Source organism: Pseudorasbora parva, chromosome 13 (genome assembly GCF_024679245.1).
Source record: "Pseudorasbora parva isolate DD20220531a chromosome 13, ASM2467924v1, whole genome shotgun sequence".
NCBI lineage: Eukaryota > Metazoa > Chordata > Actinopteri > Cypriniformes > Gobionidae > Pseudorasbora > Pseudorasbora parva.
This window is the reverse complement of record NC_090184.1, coordinates 25,866,504-25,885,493: the sequence shown is the minus strand read 5'-3', so window position 1 is coordinate 25,885,493 and position 18,990 is coordinate 25,866,504. Positions and strand designations below refer to the sequence as shown.

Genomic DNA, 18,990 nt, shown 5'->3' with positions numbered 1-18,990 from the left:
GCTCAGTGCCGCATCTCAGATATCTCACACCGGATGCGCACATTATATATGAGCAAGCTCAATTTTGAATCGACTTCTGACAGAAGAGCTGCACGATGGGTGTATCTTGTAGCACAGGGTGAAATCAGTATGTACATTGACGAATTGAGAGAAATATAATTTAAATTTAATACAAAACTTTGAAATGGCGCTCTGTGGCGCAGCAGGATTTCAACTTCCTGAGGTGCCGCGGACAGGCGGCGAATGTCGGCGCCATTGTGTGTACACTCATTGAAAACAATGTGTTCGAATTTTAAAGACGTGGCGCGGCGCAGCGCTGAGCTTCGCTTCTGGTGTGCGACCCCCTTTAGAGTATCTATAGAAGTTCCCTAAGGGACAGTTAGATTTTGTGAGTAAATCTGTATTGATATGTATATTTATATATTATGTTACATTTATTATAATAGACTGATTAGGCATAACATTATGACCATATCCAAATATTGTGTTGGTTCCCCTTTTACTGCTAAAATAGCCCAAACCCATCAGGGAGTCAGGAGTGGACCCCTGAAGGTGTGCTGTGGTATCTGGCACAAGATGTTAGCAGCAGATCCTTTAAGTCCTGTAAGGTGCAAGGTGGGGCCTCTATGAATCAGACTTGTTTGTTTAGCACATCCCACATATGCTCAACTGGATTGAGATCTGGGGAATTTGGAGGCCAAGTCAAACTATTTTTGCTTTGTGGCAGTGCACATTATCCTGCCTATAGAGGCCACAGCTATCAGGGAATACCGTTTCCATGAAAGGGTGTACATGGTCTACAACAATTTGAGCTACAGTAGCTCGATCTATTTTATCGGACACCATGAGCCAAACTTCGCTCCCCACATGCATTAATAAGCCTTGGCTCCCCATGACCCTGTCGCTGGTTTACCACAGTTCCTTTCTTGGACCACTTTTGATACTGACCACTGCAAACTGGGAACACCCCAGAGCTAAAATTTTGGAGATGCTCTGACCATCGTCTAGCCATCAATTTGAACCTTGTCAAACTCGCTGAAATCCGTACGCTTGCCAATTTGTCCTGCTTCTAACATACCAACTCTGAGGAAAATGTTTTCACTTGCTGTCTAATAAATCCCACCAACTAAAAGATGCCGTGATGAAGAGATAATCCGTTTTATTCACTTCACCTGTATATATATATATATATATATATATATATATATATATATATATATATATATATATATATATATATATATATATATATATATATAAATCATTTCAAATTACATTATATATTCAAATTCAGTAAACATAATCAATGGTCTTAGTGGTTACAGTACATTCATATTAAAATGTACATTTTAGTGCACATATTTACCTTAATTTTCCTTCTGAAATAATATTTTTCCAGGTTTAGTAGGGAATATCACCACGAATAAAGAGGTCACTGTAACTGAAGTCGCAGTGTGGTGATGCTACCATTAGATTTCATAAGGATCAATTATTAAACACCATCGTCTGCAATATTGAACATGCAACCCTAAACCACTCAACTCTCAGTGAAGAGCCCTGATAACATGCTGTCCTACTGAGCTTTACCCTTTACTGGCACATAAAGTTTAACTTGCTATCATTGATCCTTATACAAGAAACAAGAACAAGGTCAAAAGAGAATCGCAGTGTTTCAGTGCATTCATAAGATAAAATCCATGTGGTGTAAATTAACACATGGTGTAAAAGCAGTGTGTGTGTGTGTGTGTGTGTGTGTGTGTGTGTGTGTGTGTGTGTGTGTGTGTGTACTGTGTGTGTGTGTGTACTGTGTGTGTGTGTGTTTTGGGCTTGGATGCATTTAGTAGGCTACAGTAGTTACTGATTACATTTTAAGAGATAAGAGCACCTAATTCTCCCCTGACTCTCCCTCACTTGTAGATGTGGCGAAGGGAAATTGACCAACAAAATGATAAATGCTCAATGCTTCTCAAACCTGCTCCCAGATATCTCCCAACACTTCACATTTAAGAAGTGTTTTTTTTAAACAACTCTTTAGTAAAATGCTCCATCAGGGGGTTAGAGTCTGGTGGTGAGATAATGTAACTACACCAGTCTGTTGCCAAACAGCATCTTTCTCCATTGACAGCCCTTTGCCCATAAGAAAATATAGCAAATTTGAAATGTTAACTGAAATACTGCCATGTGTTTTTGAACACAATGTTCTAGACATATGTCATATAAATTACTTTTGTAAACCGCTTTTGGATGATGGTACTGTCACATACCTAAAATGGTATGTGACAGTACCAAAGCATCTGATGTCATCACTATACAATGGAATCACAGTCATTTTTTAAGGAACTGATAATGATAATTCTGCTGCATATTTAGATGTTAGTACTTACTCAGTATTGTCCTTTGCCTTCAAAACTTCAATGATGTACGTGGTTTTGATAACTTGAAATCAACAGGATTCTGACGTTTGCCCACCATCTGCTGGTGATTATATTTCACTGCAGTCAGATTTAGAGTAACAATATTATTTCATGCTAATATTATGTAATCATGCTAATATATATATATATATATATATATTATATATATATATATATATATATATAATTAATACAATTAATAATTAATAATATGCTTTAACAATATAATCAAAAATATTAATTCAATATTTTCTAATTGCACATTTTTTGATTTCATTGTGACAATTTTAATCAAAATATGATAACTTCTTCAAAATCCTACAAACAATACCCCATAATGACAACGTGAAAGAAGTTTGTTTGAAATCTTTGCAATTGTATTTTTAAATAAAAAACAAAACAATACATGTACAGTGAGGAAAATAAGTATTTGAACACCCTGCCATTTTGCAAGTCCCTCCACTTAGAAATCATGGAGGGGTCTGAAATTGTCATCGTAGGTGCATGTCCACTGTGAGAGACATAATCTAAAAAAAAAAATCAAAAAATCACAATGTATGATTTTTAAACTATTTATTTGTATGATAGAGCTGCAAATAAGTATTTGAACACCTGAGAAAATCAATGTTAATATTACAGTAGCCTTTGTTTGCAATTACAGAGGTAAAATGTTTCCTGTAGTTTTTCACCAGGTTTGCACACTGCAGGAGGGATTTTGGCCCACTCCTCAACACAGATCTTCTCTAGATCAGTCAGGTTTCTGGCCTGTCGCTGAGAAACACAGAGTTTGAGCTCCCTCCAAATATTCTCTATTGGGTGTAGGTCTGGAGACTGGCTAGGCTACACCAGAACCTTGATATGCTTCTTGCAGTGCCACTCCTTGGTTATCCTGGCTGTGTGCTTTGGTTCATTGTCATGTTGGAAGACCCAGCCTTGACCAATCTTCAATGTTCTAACTGAGGGAAGGAGGTTGTTCCCCAAAATCTCACAATACATGGCCCCGGCCATCCTCTCCTTAATACAGTGCAGTCGCCCTGTCCCATGTGCAGAGAAACACCCCCAAAGCATGATTGTGAAGTTTGCACAGGCAGAGAGAGTGAGGAGACGAGTGTCAATAAAGTAGGTCTTCTTCCTTTCGCCCACAAACCAACTCTGTTATGGTGCTGAAACCCAGGAAAGGAAAAAGGCAGGGTCGGCTGTGGACTGGGACTTATGGGTATTTTATTAACTCAAAAATAATACAAACTTGCGCCACATGCTCTCATTCAGTATCAACTCAGTAACTGTCAACTTGTCTCTGCAATCTCTGGGTTCACTCTCCCGGCTGATCCACGAGCCCTCAGTCCGTCTTTCTCCCCCAGCATTGTTTGGGGAGCGGATTTATCCGCTCACTCCGTGCAAATCATTGCAATTAGACAAATGTGTTTATCATCAAACACCTGACCTACTTTCTTACCGCTCGTCTCCTCACTCTCTCTGCATGTGCAGACTTCGCCATAATGGTATTAGCCAGGTGATGAACAGTGCCTGGTTTCCTCCAGACATGATGCTTGCAATTCAGGTTAAATTGTTCAATCTTTGTTTCAACAGACCAGAGAATTTTGTTTCTCATGGTCTGAGGTTGCTTTCACACCTACCTTGTTTGGTTCGGATTTTCTGACTTTTCAGTTTGGTCCGACTCAAAATTACAGGTGTGAAACCGCCCTCGGACCATGGTCCGGACCAAACAGACGAAATTTGGTCAGACGAAAAGAGGTAATCTCGGTCCGGATCAAACTAAACAAAGGTTCGGTTTGTTTCTTGTGTGAAAGCATTTTCTGTATAGTTGGACTTTCAGACTATTTACAGGAAGTTCTGGTGGTAGGATTAGTGAAAAAAAAAAGATTAAACTCACAGCACATTCGCAGTGATGGAGTGTGCAGCATTTTAAACAGAACCGCTTGTGTAGTCAGCTCGCGTGAACAGCGTGCGCTTGACTATCTATTTTCGAGCTTTTATATATATATATATATATATATATATATATATATATATATATATATATATATATACATATATATATACATATATATATACATATATATATATATATTTTTTTTTTTTTTCTCATGTCTGTGAGAAGTAGCCTATACAGTCCCTGACAAAAGTCTTGTCGCTTGTGTACAAATTGACTAAACTGCCGCTGAAATATATTTCTAATCAAGATTTTTTTTTACAAGAAATGGCTCATTTTAATCCCACCAGCTTTTGTGAAATTTGTTTCAGTGAAAAACTAAACTTTCAAAAAGTATTCTAATATTCACAGCTTGGTAAAGCCCATTGAGTCCATTTTTGCAAAGACATAAGTGTTGTCACCTTGTCATATGAGCTTCACCTGTGACTAATAATGGATCAATTAGGTCTCAAGTGTGTATAAAAAGAACCCCAGTACACTAGACCTTCACATCAACTGCAACTAGACCTCTGCAAACATGCCTAAGATTCGCCCAGAGACTAAAGTTTTGATTATCAAGAGGCTGAAGACCAGATCCACTGCTGATGTGGCAGACACCTTCAATTTGTCTCAGCGTCAAGTACAGAGGATAAAAAAAAGATTTGAACAGACTGGAGACATTTTTGACAAGCCCAGGTCAGGCAGACCCCGCAAGACAACTGCTCAAGAGGACCGTTTGTTGGCTCGAAAATCCAAGACCAGCCCATTTTCCACTGCAGCAGAGCTCCACGAGACCTGATCACCTGAAGTCCCTGTGTCAACCAGAACAGTTTGTCGGATTCTGTCTCGAAATGGCCTCCATGGTTGAATCAGTGCCCAGAAGCCAGCACTAAACAAATTACAATTGAAAAACCGTGTGGCATTTGCCAAGGCCCACAGCCTGCTAAAAGGATGGATGCTGGAAAAGTGGCAGAAGGTGGATTTTTCAGATGAATCTTCTGTTGAATTACACCACAGTCGCCGCAAATATTGCAGGAGACCTACTGGTGCCCGAATGGATCCAAGATTCACCCAGAAAACAGTGTAGTTTGGTGGTGGAAAATTCATGGTCTGGGGTTACATCCAGTATGGGGGTGTGCGAGAGATCTGCAGGGTGGAAGGCAACATCAATAGTCTAAAATACCAAGAAATCTTAGCTACCTCATATTCCCAACCATAAAAAAGGCCAAATTCTGCAGCAGGACGGTGCTCCATCGCATACTTCCATCTCCACATCAAAGTTCCTTAAGGCGAAGAAGATCAAGATGCTCCAGGATTGGCCAGCCCAGTCACCAGACATGAACATCATTGAGCATATGTGGGGTAGGATGAAAGAGGACGCATGGAAGACGAAACCAAAGAATATTGATGAACTCTGGGAGGCATGCAAGACTGCTTTCTTAGCTATTCCTGATGACTTCATCAATAAATTGTATGAATCCTTGCCAAACCGCATGGATGCAGTCCTTCAAGCTCATGGAAGTCATACAAGATATTAAATTTGGATCTCACAGCACCACAACTTAATTTGCTGACATATTTTTGTATTTGCAGTAAATTTGTTCAATTTCTGTAGAGGCGACAAAACTCTTGTCTTGCCAAAATTTGACCTTTCTGTCTTGATTAAATTATAAATATTTTTTCTGTGAACATTATTTATTTCAGTGCATTAAACATCATTTGGGTTATAGCTTTTCATATGAGCTATTTCTAACACCAATTAATTAATTAAAAGTCAGGTAGGTTAATATCAGGTATTTCTAGAAAATTGATAAGCGACAAGACTTTTGTCAGGGACTGTATGCTGAGTCTTGGTTTATGAGACCACTCCAGTTCATGTGCAACGCAAATCACTCCATCAAAGTTCTGCTATATTATTTATTAAATTCAGTCAAATGATGAAACATTTATTAAAATTAATATACAATTTATACAAAGCTTTCTACAAACAAAACTTAATGAAGTGGTCAAAATCATTTCTGACCCGATGTCTTTGACATATATTGCACATATGTGCACGTTTCCTAATCAATATAGCCTAGATGAAATTAAAAAATAAAAAATTATAATATTTAAACATAACTATAAAACAAAATACATTGTTTGGCTAAAAAAAATAGTCGTTTCCTCCTTTCATATCAGCGCTGATAACATTTTTGCACAACGAGGACGTTAATTTGGTGAATTTGAACTAGCCTCGAGTATAGTTGGTGCTGCAGATAGTAATGCCATAATATTAACAGTATTGGCAATGATATGCATCTTTTCATTCATTCTTGTCAAAGTTACCGGCTGAACTGACAACACACTGACGTCAGATGCACGTCCGCTAACAAACCAATCAATGTTAAGATGCAGCCCACATAGATGATGACGACAGGACGCCAGTGCGTCATGTAAAGTTCTTCAGTGCGCTTGCATAACTGCAATGTGAAAGCAAACCAAAACTAACCAAATGGATACAATGTATCAAAACACAAACTTTGGTTTGGACCTTGGTGCAGACTTTCAGGTGTGAAAACGCCCTGATAGTCCTTCAGAGGCCTTTTAGCAAATTCCAGGCAGGCTGTCATTTTACTGAGGCTACGTCTACATTAATCTGGATAGATTTGAAAACGTTTTCACTTTAAAACGCTCTCCAATTTTTTCCAAAATGTTCTCATCCAAACTGAAACATCAGTAAGCGCCAAATTCAACTAACTGATACATACTTCTGACAGGATCATTTTATTTAGCAAAATATCTCACTATTCACTGATGCATCCAGATCTCACTAAGGGAACCATGTTTGGTCTAAAACGCAACTCCACTCGTGTTTTGCTATAAGACAGCAAATGCATTTTTTTACATTTTCTATCATCCTTGCAGGACTGTGATATGAAGTGTGCAAAGTAACGTATTATAGCAACTGTGTGAAAGTGAATAGCACATAACTGGCACAATAGCGGTATAAACATGCATATCTATTGGATTTGGTACAATATGCATCACATGATTAAACATGCGTCATCGTTTTCAAATACCTCACAGGATCTTCACAGTCCACACTATGACGTGAAAAGCGTTTTCAAATGTATCTGCTTGGAGAACGTTTTAAAAAATCTACGTTTTCATTGACTTAAAACGCAGTATCAGTGTGGACGGAAGGCCAAATTGGAGAGAAAAAGATAAACGTATTAGTGTGGACATGGCCTAAGGAGTGGCTTCCATCTATCTGGCCACTCTACCATACAGGCCTGATTGGTGGAGTGCTGCAGAGATGGTTGTTCTCCTGAAAAGTTATCCTCTCTCCACAGAAATGACCATTGAGTTCTTGGTCACCTCCCTGACTAAGGACAGCTCTAGGAAGAGTCCTGGTGTTTCCAAACTTTTTCCATTTATGGATGATGGAGGCCACTGTGCTCATTGGGACCTTCAATGCTGTAGAAATTTTTCTGTACCCTTCCCCAGATATGTGGCTCGATACAATCAACTCTGTCTCGAAGGTCTACAGACAATTCTTTGGACTTGGTGATTTGTGCTCTGACACTGTTAACGGTGGGAACTTATATAGACAGGTGTGTACCTTTCCAAGTCATGTCTAATCAACTGAATTTACCACAGGTACACTCCAATCAAATTGTAGAAGCATCTCAAGGATGATCAGCGGACACAGGATGCAACTGAGCTCAATTTTGAGTTTCATGGCAAAGGCTATGAATAATTATATACATGTGATTTTTTTATTTTAAAAATAAATTTGCAAAGATTTCAAATAAACTTCTTTCAAGTTGTCATTATGGGGTACTGTTTGTCGATTTGAGGAAAAAAATAATGAATTTAATCCAATTTGGAATAAGGCTGTAACATAAGAAAATGTGGAACAAGTGAAGTGCTGTGAATGCTTTCTTGATGCACTGTACTTATAGAACATGATGGTGCACATAATAAGATTAAGATAAGACAACTCAATAAATCATATTAGTAAACTCACCATATGGCTTTGCAACTATGAAGTCGAACTCTAAATGGAGTGGACAGTTTGTCTTCTCACAGCACAGAGTGAATTATCATCTCCTGCTAGCAGTGCCTCATTATCCAGACTTTCTTGCCTTTGCTGATTCTTCTGAGTGTGCCAGCCTGACTGTTCTTGATGTTTTCTGTTGTTTGTGTGAAAACCCATCTGTCTGTTACAGCCTCCTGGCAGTAGGTCCAAACGTCCCTTCTGCTCCTGTCAGAAGAATCAGTTCACAGCATTTAGAGATCCAAATGTTCATTTTCCTTTCCATTAATGATCCACAGCAAGAGACAGAGTGAGCCGAGCTCCAAAAAAGCTCACCTACTACAGTACTGTAGACAGATACAATTTCTCCTCATGCCAAAAGTCCAGTATACTGCAGGGACAAATTTGCTGTAAATTGTCTTGGCATGCGGTAACTGTTGTGTTGTCAGGCCAACTTTTACACAAATGATTGATCTTCTTTGGGAAGACCTTTTTTGGCCAGCTTAGAAATAAAATCAGAAATGGCAGAAACAGCTTCAGACATCTGGCACTAAGTGAGAAGTATGTAATTTATTTTAATTACCTCATAACTTCCTTGACATATCTTTATATTGTCAATAAAAGTGAGGAGAAATGTGTAGATTTGGCAAAAATCCATCAATCAATCAATCAATCAATCTCAGTTTTCATAAATGTCTACAAAACACACTTAGGTACTCTGCATTACCAAAGGTCTTTGGCACTGTGCTTTTGGTGTTTATATACAGCAAGTAACATTTTGTCATAAACACAAGTTTCCCCATTTCTGGATGAGGAGGAAAATATCTATATTTGTGTATTTTTATATCTCTATCTATTTCGGAAGCAATACTAGGCAAGCCGTGCTGATATTCGACTGAAATATATATATATTTTTTACAACATGTTCAATAAACAATAAGTTAAAACTTACATTTTAGAAACAATATCAATTGCCAGTTTACTGTACATTTTTGCAGGCCAAAGCTGGTAACGTTAAACCGCTTAATCGCACAGGCGTTTGTTTTAAAGTTTGAATCAGTAATGTTAATGCTTAACTCGGAACCCCATACTAGCACTATTATATTTCTACTACAGAAATAGTAAGAATATTATGCGGTAGCCTACCGATTCATAAGTTTATTAGTTTTGAATTCATCTCTTGAATGAATGATTCAGCCAACGTACTCACCATGGATCAATGGGTCCGAAAACGTATTGTCTCGCTGCTTCGTGTAGCGAAACACTTCAAAAAACTGGTTTCATACAGCAGCGTAATGGTAACGGTTTAATGATCTAATTTACAGAAAAGTAGAGAGCGCTTTGGAGATAATGACTATAAGTGATTATGTAATTAATACAATATTAATTTATTGCTAGAAATGACATCAGAAGTGGAAACGTTGGTCAAAAAGGTACATTAACACAAACTGACCATCAAACGCACCATCTTCTTTTTTATAGCTCAGCTCAACCCCAGAGCCGTTGAAAATGGCTCACCCAATGGACCGCACAGGATTGTGGGATATCAAAAACAGATCTATGTTAAGCCTTCAAAAATCGATCAGATATATCCTACAGTCTATGGATGTATCTCAGGAGACAGGAGAAGTAAAGCTAACAACAGTGGATTCGAACCTCTATAAATCGAACTTGGCTCCATGCCTTGGAATGCGTCCTCCGAGTCCGAACCTGGTCCGAACCCCAACCGAAGGCAGGTTTTTTTTTTTTTTTTTGTCTTCTTTTTTGATTGTTCTTTTTCTCCAGTTTTGGGACGCAGTCATGCAGCACGTTTTTAAAATTTGTTTTGAACGAATTTATTTGGCAGTCACTTGTTGCCACCTACTGGTGTAACGATGTAACATGCAGAAACGGTATATTATGATTGACAGCCTGGAAATGATTTGGATGTTCGTTCAACCAAGTTAAAACTTGAACTCTGAGTTGACATCTGGTTGACATACCCGGCTTTCTCGGGTTTGACATTCATCCCATTCTGAAAACCCAGAGTTCCCCTCATTTCAGGGTTAACAACATGCTCAGAGTTTTCATCTCCTTTCTGAAACTGCTGCTGAAAAGGCCCAGTGTTTTTTTGTTTTTGTTTTTTTTTCTGAAAAAGGACCAGTGTTGTATAGGATTGAATAGTACTCTAGGTATAGCTTGCTAAAATTAAAATACAGCTTTAAATAATTTTATCAATACCCATAATTAATATTGTTTATGTAATTTTTAATTACTAATAGCTATTTATACAAGATTAAATTAAATTAAATAATTTAATTATAATGCACACTCTTTTGGTCTGCTCATAAAAAAGTCAGGAAGGGGAAAAGGTAGCCTGACAAGCCAGACCCACACACCCACATCAAGATGCACTCGCGGCAGATTAGATTTGCTGCCGCTAGGGTGCGTCCTATGGGTGCGTCTAGATTTCTAGGCTAGGGAAAAGGAACAGAAGGAAAGATTACTCGCGCATGCGCAGAGCAGACACAGTACTTCCTGCTGTCTGAGTAAACTTTTCCTGGTGATGTTTCGAACTCTAATACCGAGCAGTGTTCTCCGAAAGCATATCGGCATCACAAGTGTGAATTCACTTATTATTTTTAGGCGAAACATGGGGAGTTTACGCAGCGAAAACCGCTCTATCCATTCAGACAACATCCAGGAAGTTCATAACATCCCAATGGACGTAATAATACGACCCATTCCACCTGTTTTAGACGAGCAGAAGGTCCAAAGCCTCACCAACAGCATAAAGGTTAGAAGAACTATTAGTATTGACTGCATTTAATGTTTAAATGTGCTTATTCAATTTTGTGATAGAAGGGCGCCGCAGATCATTTAATTTCTATATGATTTTCTATCCAGGAGGGCTCAGATAGCTCCGTTGTGCCACCCATAGACGTGCTTTGGATCACCGGAGAAAAGGGAGGCAATTATTACTATTCGTTTGGAGGCTGCCATCGATTTGCTGCCTATCAGAGGTTAAAGATGAAATCTATACCAGCCAAGATTATCAAATCTAATATTTCAGACCTGCGCACCTACCTGGGAGCATCCACTCCCAATCTACTGTGACACGAAACACATAAGAGAAGAGACACAAACATGCACTGACAGCCATCTGGATAATGTTCAGGCACATTTATCCTGTGTGATTGTGTTTTTAATAACACTGAAATGGATTATGATGACATTTTTTTATTTATTTAACATGTGTCAGTTCCTGTTCACTAGCATGTCTAAGGGTGTTTAATTCTTATGATTGAGCTATGAGTTTTGACTCAAGCAAAATGTAATTGCCATATATTCCTTTTGCTTGGTTGCTGTGTGTTTCTAGTCATGATGACTTAAACAGTTCTTAGACGTTCCACCAGATGGCAGCATTATAACACTGATTGTTTAAAGTCAATCAGTGGGCGTCCCAAACCTTTTATTCTGAACTTATTAACTATATTAACTTATTTAGCAATACATTCGCACGTTCATGGTTCTCTGTTATTTGTATGTAATATATAACCTGAATGTAAACAAATAAAATATTATATTAATTCCTTTATTTTTTTCCATTTAAATATATATATGCCAAACCACAAAGCAAGCATCCGCAAGATGACCACAGGCATATGCCTCTGGTGACCACTGGATTTGATTATGTTCTTTGCTCTGGACCACAAGATTTGAGATTGAATCTCATGGGTGGACTCTGATATCAGATGATTGTCTGGCACAGTCAGAGTCATAAGGATTGTTTCTATTTACTTTTTTACTGTTGTATATTACAAGTTGTTTCTGCACATCTTAATCAGCACATTTTAATATAATCACTGCAAACTATGTACTTAATGTATTTAGATATACGCTACATTTCTTCACAGCATTTTGAAAATTAAAATAGATTTTTTTTAATGTGCCAGTGGAGGGGCATGAGAATTGTAAGATGTTCTCTGAAGTTCATCCATAATGACTGGACATGTTGGGGGTCATGTGTCATGAGAACTGGCCAGCATTCTTCTTCTCTGCAGGCTGGAGTAAAGGAAAAGATTGAATGCAGCAGCTCTGTTTTATTACACTGCTATATATAGATGGATTGAAGCTCCGTCAGACTGATGTAGAGGAAATATAGTGGAACCGCTAATCTGTAATGAAAACTGCTCTTATAGCCATTTCTGCTTTCAGCTGTTGCCTGGAGGAGATCAGAGGACGGGCAACCTCAAGATTTGTTCCTTGTAATGGCATTTCATTTCCCTTTGACCCTTGACCTTGGCCTAATATCCATGGCGAAAGGCCTCTCAGACTTTACAACAACGATGACTGAAGCTTTTGAAACCCAGAATCTCTGACAGCAAAAATTGCAGGTGGCTCAGTCAATAATATAATTAAAATAACAACACATTTGATTGTGTATATCTGAACTTTGCAACAGTTTGTATGGAATGGCTTCATAATAAAAATCCTTTGCAAATATCAGCATCTTCAAAGCTTTGCATATGTAAATCTCCTTAAAGGTAGGGTAGGCAATTTTCTTTTCATACATTTTTTTTAATTGAAACTCTTCACATCCTGATAGCAATCAATGATTGAAGTGGTCTAAATAAAATAAAAACTGTAGCATATACATTTATATTGTCTGTGGAAGTCTCAGGACCAGTACATGTTCATCCAATCATTGATTCAGGCTGAATGCAATGATTGGACAAACATTCTTTGTTGTACTACCTGCCTGTCAACATATGTATTTCCATACCTTGTCTCTGTGACTTTGGCTCTACCCAAATGTGCTCAGATTAATCCAATCAGATTAATAGGTTTCTGTTTCAACATTATATGGCGAAATTAATCTGCAACAGGTCATGTGGTACAAGTAAGGGCTCTGTTGTTTACATTCATTATTATTGTTATGTGCTTTTAGACATGAGGTAATTTAACAGCCCTCATGACTTTTTGCTGCATCTGCTCTGGATGTGTGTCCATGTGTTTTTGAGGAGGCGTAGCCTTGGAGACACTCTAAAAGGAGGGTGGGATCTAATGCTTCAAAACTGGCTTGCTATTTCTAACCACTCCGAAACGGCCTACCCTACCTATTTGAAAAAAAGTCCATACAATGATAGTCAATGGGGTCCAAAACAGCATTGCCATAGAGTGCCGCAGTGAGGACGTATTTCTGTAGGCCAACCCGGGAGTTAGCATCACCCTGGTTCCCTCAGCAATATAGGAATTTTCCATTGGCTTTTGGATTATTGCCGAATATTAGCTCATAAACAAAAATGTATGATTTTGTTGAACACAACTTTTATGATTTTTTTTTTATGAATACAATCGGCATAGGTAAAAAGCTAAGACATCTACATCAGCATCACTAAGCTTCTCTTTCAGTCTTCATTTAAAAACACCTTCCTTGTAAATTTGAGCAATAATAGCTTGCAATAGTGCTGTTACAAACACAACAAGGCTGTAATGGCTCTTCTTGTTTGGCTGATGTTTAATGTCACAGATAGCCTCTATAGTCCCATTCAGCCACTAGTTAGCATCAACCTTTTCAAGACAAGTAAAAGCTTTAAAAAGCACAAGAGGGTTTTACTTGCATTTTATACATTTTATGTCAGAGACTAAAACATGACAATATCATCACCTTGTGTTAACCACAGACCTTATTTCTGGCATTAAACTAAAAACCCATGACATTAGGATGATGGAAACAGAATTGCAAAAATGGTAACTCGTTTCAAGGGATTGGCCTACAAAACTACATCATCCCTGAAGAACAGACAAAATATCTTCAAAATATCTTTGTGGTGTGACAGGCAGCGGGGCGAGGGACCGCGAGAGCGGGCCGGTGATTAATGTTCACAAGTGCCAGCTGCTCGTCTCGCGGCCATGTGACGGGAGCATGTAAGGAGAGTGTAACGCAGTTCGTAGATGGGAAGGAAGGAGGCCGGAACCGGCGAACGTTCAACAAACTTTAATTCAACATAAATAAACAAAATGAAAGTAAAACCGCGGGCAGCCCCTCACGGACGACTGCCCGCAAACACACAAAATAAAACGTGGGCAGCCCCTCACGGACGACTGCCCACTAACACAAACACACGTAAAACAAAACATAACATAAAATCCAGGCCTGGTCCTCTCTCGTCTTCCGCAGCCCTTGCTCCTCCTTATATGCTCCCGTCACATGGCCGCGAGACGAGACCGGTGTGCCACGCAGCTGGCACTCGTGAACATTAATCACCGGCCCGCTCTCGCGGTCCCTCGCCCCGCTGCCTGTCACACCACAATCTTGTTTATATTTTGTATTTTGATGTAAAAAGAAAAAAAAATGTCATTGAGGTTCAGAATGACACGAGGGTTAGTACATAATATTTCATTTTTGAGTAAATTATCCCTTTAAAGGGGTCATATAATGCCCTTTTTGTACAAGTTAATGTGATTCTTTAGTGTCTAAATGAAAACTTTGTAATATACTTTAATTAAAAATTCTCATTAGTAGGCTATTGTACGAAAACACTAATTTTACCTGGTAAAAACAGCTCTGTTTTCAGTAAGCCATTTCAGTAGCCTAGAAATCTAGACGCACCCTAGAGGCAGCAAATCTAATCTGCCCGCGAGTGTAGTCTAGTAACTCTCAATACCCTTCTGAGCTGTAATCGCCTAACTCTTGCTGGGCCAATCACATCGTGTATAGAGTCAGTGGGCGGGGCCATAATGATGACCGCCGAGTTGCGTTTGCGTGCTTCTAGTAAACACAGAAACTGGTGAACGGTGGTCTTTTGAATCAGCTTTGACCGCGACTCTTGAAGACTTGGAGTTAAGGTTTTCTCTGAGAAAAAAACAAAGAACAGCACTGAAGTCATTCGGAGTTCGGAGTTTTGCCGACCGGATGCGGCGAATGTTTAATCTATCAACAAGCTCTGCTTCACCTTCGTTGCTCTGGTTGGTGGTAACACTATCCTATCGCGTGCAGAGGGAGTTTGAAAGACAACCGTTTATCCCGCCCCTGAGATTGAGCCGTCAGTGAGTTTCCAGACCAAACATCTTGATGTGGGTCTGGCTTGTCAGGCTACCCTTTCAGTGCATACGACTTCAAATGATAATGAGCATTGCTCACCCCACCCCTCTGTTCTGTGGGGTGGTTTTAAACAACACACGTGGAGTGTTGCCTTGACAACAGTTGAGGGAATATTTTGGAGAATTTTAACGGGAGTCTCTGAGGAGAGGACACATCTGTACAACCATATATGAAGAACAAGATAACGGCCCCAACAAAGTTCGGCAATTAAGGCTCGAACAGGACGTTTCTGAATGGTTGGTTAACATCACTTTGATCAATCTTTGTAAGCACTGGCAGGGTAAGGTTAGCGACGAATGCTATGTGTTTAATGATGTATGCGTTAGTTCACTGACAGATTGATGTTACAGCTCATGGGCTCATGGGCTTGTCAGTGATGCATAACGTAATCTATGCAGTGTAATAATTACTATTTCTATTTTACATTATTTCTTATTCAGTAACAGACACACCATTATAAACCATCTAGTAAACTTAGTGTAGTGTTACCACATTAACTTAACCAGCGTACACAGTTTGTAATAACACAATAACTATAACACATTGTTCATTATAAACGTAGAATTATGAATTATATTGAGAACGTCATACATAGAAAGCATGCCTAATGTAACTTATCCTGTAAACTTTAGCCGCATTCATCATGAAGCGTCCAAGCGATTTGCAAAGATTAATATAAAGGTTAATAAAACGTTACACTCACTTCTTCTGGAGGTGCAGCAGGAACATGAATAGTTGGTACCGATTCTTTTTTCAGGAGAAGCTTCTTAGCAAAACCTGCTTTAAACCCTCGTTTATAAAGCAGTCTGGTGAGAAATGATTCACGCAAACATTAAAGCATTGACATTGATCAGGGGGAATATTCCCGTTGAAAACATAACTCAGCCACTGCGTCTTCAGCATTTCAGATATAGGAACATCAAGATGACTGCTGTGTTCGTTATTACACCCAAGAACAGAACAACACAATTGCTTAGATGCCAATCTGATGCGCATCAACAATGGCGGACTATGATGACAGCTCTCTCAGGGCGGGTCTGTGTTTTGAATGCTGCTGTCAGTTAACAATCGTGGGAGGGGTGTCCGAGTGTGTGATGTCACACGGTCGAGCAGCTTGATTTGAGACAGGGGAAAACATATAACGAGATTAAAACACTGGATGGATTTTTATCATTATAGGATGGTTGTGTACAGGCAACACACATTTCTGTACAATCAATTTGTAAAAGTGCATGTACCATTTTATGACCCCTTTAAGAGATATTGTCTTACCGTGGATCTTTATAGTAACAGCGTTTAGCTGAACACCAACATCTGCTGATTGCAGGAATCATGTCTTTACAGTCACATCCTTTGATCGTGGAGGAAGGTGCAGGCCTGTGATTGGCGATTACTACCTTGTAGATCTCTGCTGGTAGATAACAGAGTTTCTCCATTGGCGATATACGAGTCCCTGGGGTGCCGGCCCTGATCTTGGCCTCCCTTTGGGGCCCCTCAGGAAGTGAAGTGGGGGCCACGGGCCTCGGCGGAACAAACCTGCCCGACTGTAAATTTCTGGCAAAAGAATGGTCGCGTGTGAGAAGACTTCCTGTGGCTTCCTCACGGCCTGGAAAAAATGTATCCTTAGAAGTCTTCTGACACGCACAACCCCTGATTGAGGAGACACAAAGAAAGAGACGACACACACCCAATTTGGGAAGTGTGGGCTGCACCTGACGCTTTTTGGGGAAATAAAGGAAGCTGTAAGATTGTCTCCTACTTCCCAGAGATTTTTCATCCTAACAAGGAGAAAGACGACGAATGACAGATGGAGGGAGAAGAAATGGTTCCAGGTTCTTAAGGTAAGGTTTCACTTGTATCATTTGTAACACCAATGTGAATTTACATGTTTGAAAGTCTCATGAATATTTCAACCTCATGGACACCTGTCATACTGATGTAATTCGACTGCTCTCCTTTTGACAGGCGTGAGAAATCATTTCTCACAGACAAACCCTTTCTGAGGATCAGAAGGTCACAAGACACAGGCTTCGACCTGGAAGCCGATCTTCACTCCTTTTGTTCTTGGGCGTAAGATCATGAGTGTAAGATTCTGAATGTTTTTTGTAGAACTTGTTATATTTATGCACAAATGTCCATCTTTTGCTGATAATGTAATTCTCCATACTAACTTGTAATAGAGGAGATATCTTTGTGCTATGTCAATTTTCATAATTTTACTTCCATATTTAGTATCTAATAATTTACTAAGTTATTGTGGTATTAAGTACAGTTTTCATATTTTTATTTTATTTTTTATTATTGTGATGTAAATTCGAAAAGATTGTTAAATAAAACAATGGAAGGCAGAAACTGGTTCAATCCCACGGGTGTTGATTGGATGGTGGCAGATCTGAATGAAAACTTACAGTTGATTGTAGGAAAGTTTTTGTTTCACCAGTTTTGATTAAAAATCACCATAAAAATATGGCCAAATTTGTATTTTTCTTTAAAGAAACAGATGCATGGTTGAATCGTTCACAATAATTAAGATCAATAACATTAATTTAGAAAATAGATTAGCATTTCATACCAATTTAAAATGAACTTATTAAAAAATAATAATTGTTAACTCTTTAGTGTTAATAAACTTGATTATTCAGAATTTCAGAAGATGCCAGTTCAGTCATTTAACTTTGACAAGCTAGGTGTGAAAAATGACAAGCTAGGTGTGAATGTTTTTTTTTTCTTACATCACAATTTTTCACACCAAAGATTTTATTCATAAAAAACATGCAGAATGATTTGTTCATAAACGTCTTCATTTTTTGTTGAAATTAATTCAATTTCAGGAATAATTCACAAACAAATGATGTATGATAAATCATGATAGTAAAACCTTTGACCCCTTTTTTGACAACACTGATGAAACTTACGGTGTTGTAACACTTCCTGGTCGCCCTATTCAGAGGTCAGTGCAGTTGATCCAGAACCATTTGGATTCAGCATTCACAGAAGTGCATTTAATAAAATATAATGAATTTTGAATGCTGTATCAGACGGCGGGACATTGATGTAGACTTGCTTCATTCCCTAAGGGGCTGGGGTTATGACATGATGGTTAGAGAGTCAGACTGGTAACCCGAAGGTTGTGGGTTTGGTTCCCAATAACGGCATTAAATCTCTGTTCACTGCTCTGGGTATGTATGTGCTCACCACTCGTTACTTCTATTGTGTGTGGACTACCTTGGATGAGTTAAATGCTGAGGACAAATTCTGAGTATGGGCTATACCTGGCCTTCACATATAACTTTAAAACTTAATTTAAAGTGTCTATTAAGTGTGCCTTGGTGCTCCTGCTGTATGGTCTTGTTTTGTATGTCAGAGTCCAAGAGTTATGGAGCAATAGGACATGAATAGACTTCCTTTTCCTGTACAGCTTTTGGCAGGATCCTACCATTGACCCTTACCTGCAGGGGTCAGTCAACATTTCCCTGCATAGCGTCTGATTTCACACTGCGGTTCTGTGCGCTGTACGAATCCCCTGCTGACGCTG

The 18,990-nt window shown here is 38.9% G+C and overlaps 1 protein-coding gene and 1 long non-coding RNA gene across 3 annotated transcripts in view; one reads left to right on the top strand and one right to left on the bottom strand.

Moving 5' to 3' along the window:
* The window catches only part of LOC137038757 (uncharacterized), a 39,572-nt gene extending 29,714 nt beyond the window's left edge, over positions 1-9,858 (bottom strand). Inside the window, exons 1-3 of the long non-coding RNA XR_010897550.1 lie at positions 9,579-9,858; positions 8,360-8,596; positions 2,385-2,492 (exon numbers count right to left, since the gene is read on the bottom strand). This is a non-coding gene — a long non-coding RNA (uncharacterized lncRNA). The remainder of the gene's footprint in view (positions 1-2,384; positions 2,493-8,359; positions 8,597-9,578) is intronic.
* A 985-nt stretch (positions 9,859-10,843) lies between these two features.
* On the top strand, positions 10,844-11,932 carry srxn1 (sulfiredoxin 1 homolog (S. cerevisiae)). Of its 2 annotated transcripts, XR_010897406.1 has the most exons (3): positions 10,844-11,144; positions 11,255-11,529; positions 11,563-11,932. XR_010897406.1 is itself a non-coding variant. In XM_067412619.1 (2 exons), exons 1-2 carry the CDS (start codon positions 10,914-10,916, stop codon positions 11,462-11,464), a joined length of 441 nt encoding a protein of 146 aa, XP_067268720.1. In that variant the 5' UTR covers positions 10,844-10,913; the 3' UTR covers positions 11,465-11,932. The 2 variants fall into 2 exon arrangements, 1 of the variants encoding a protein (XP_067268720.1); XM_067412619.1 differs by having other exon boundaries at positions 11,255-11,932.
* Positions 11,933-18,990: the final 7,058 nt, after the last annotated feature.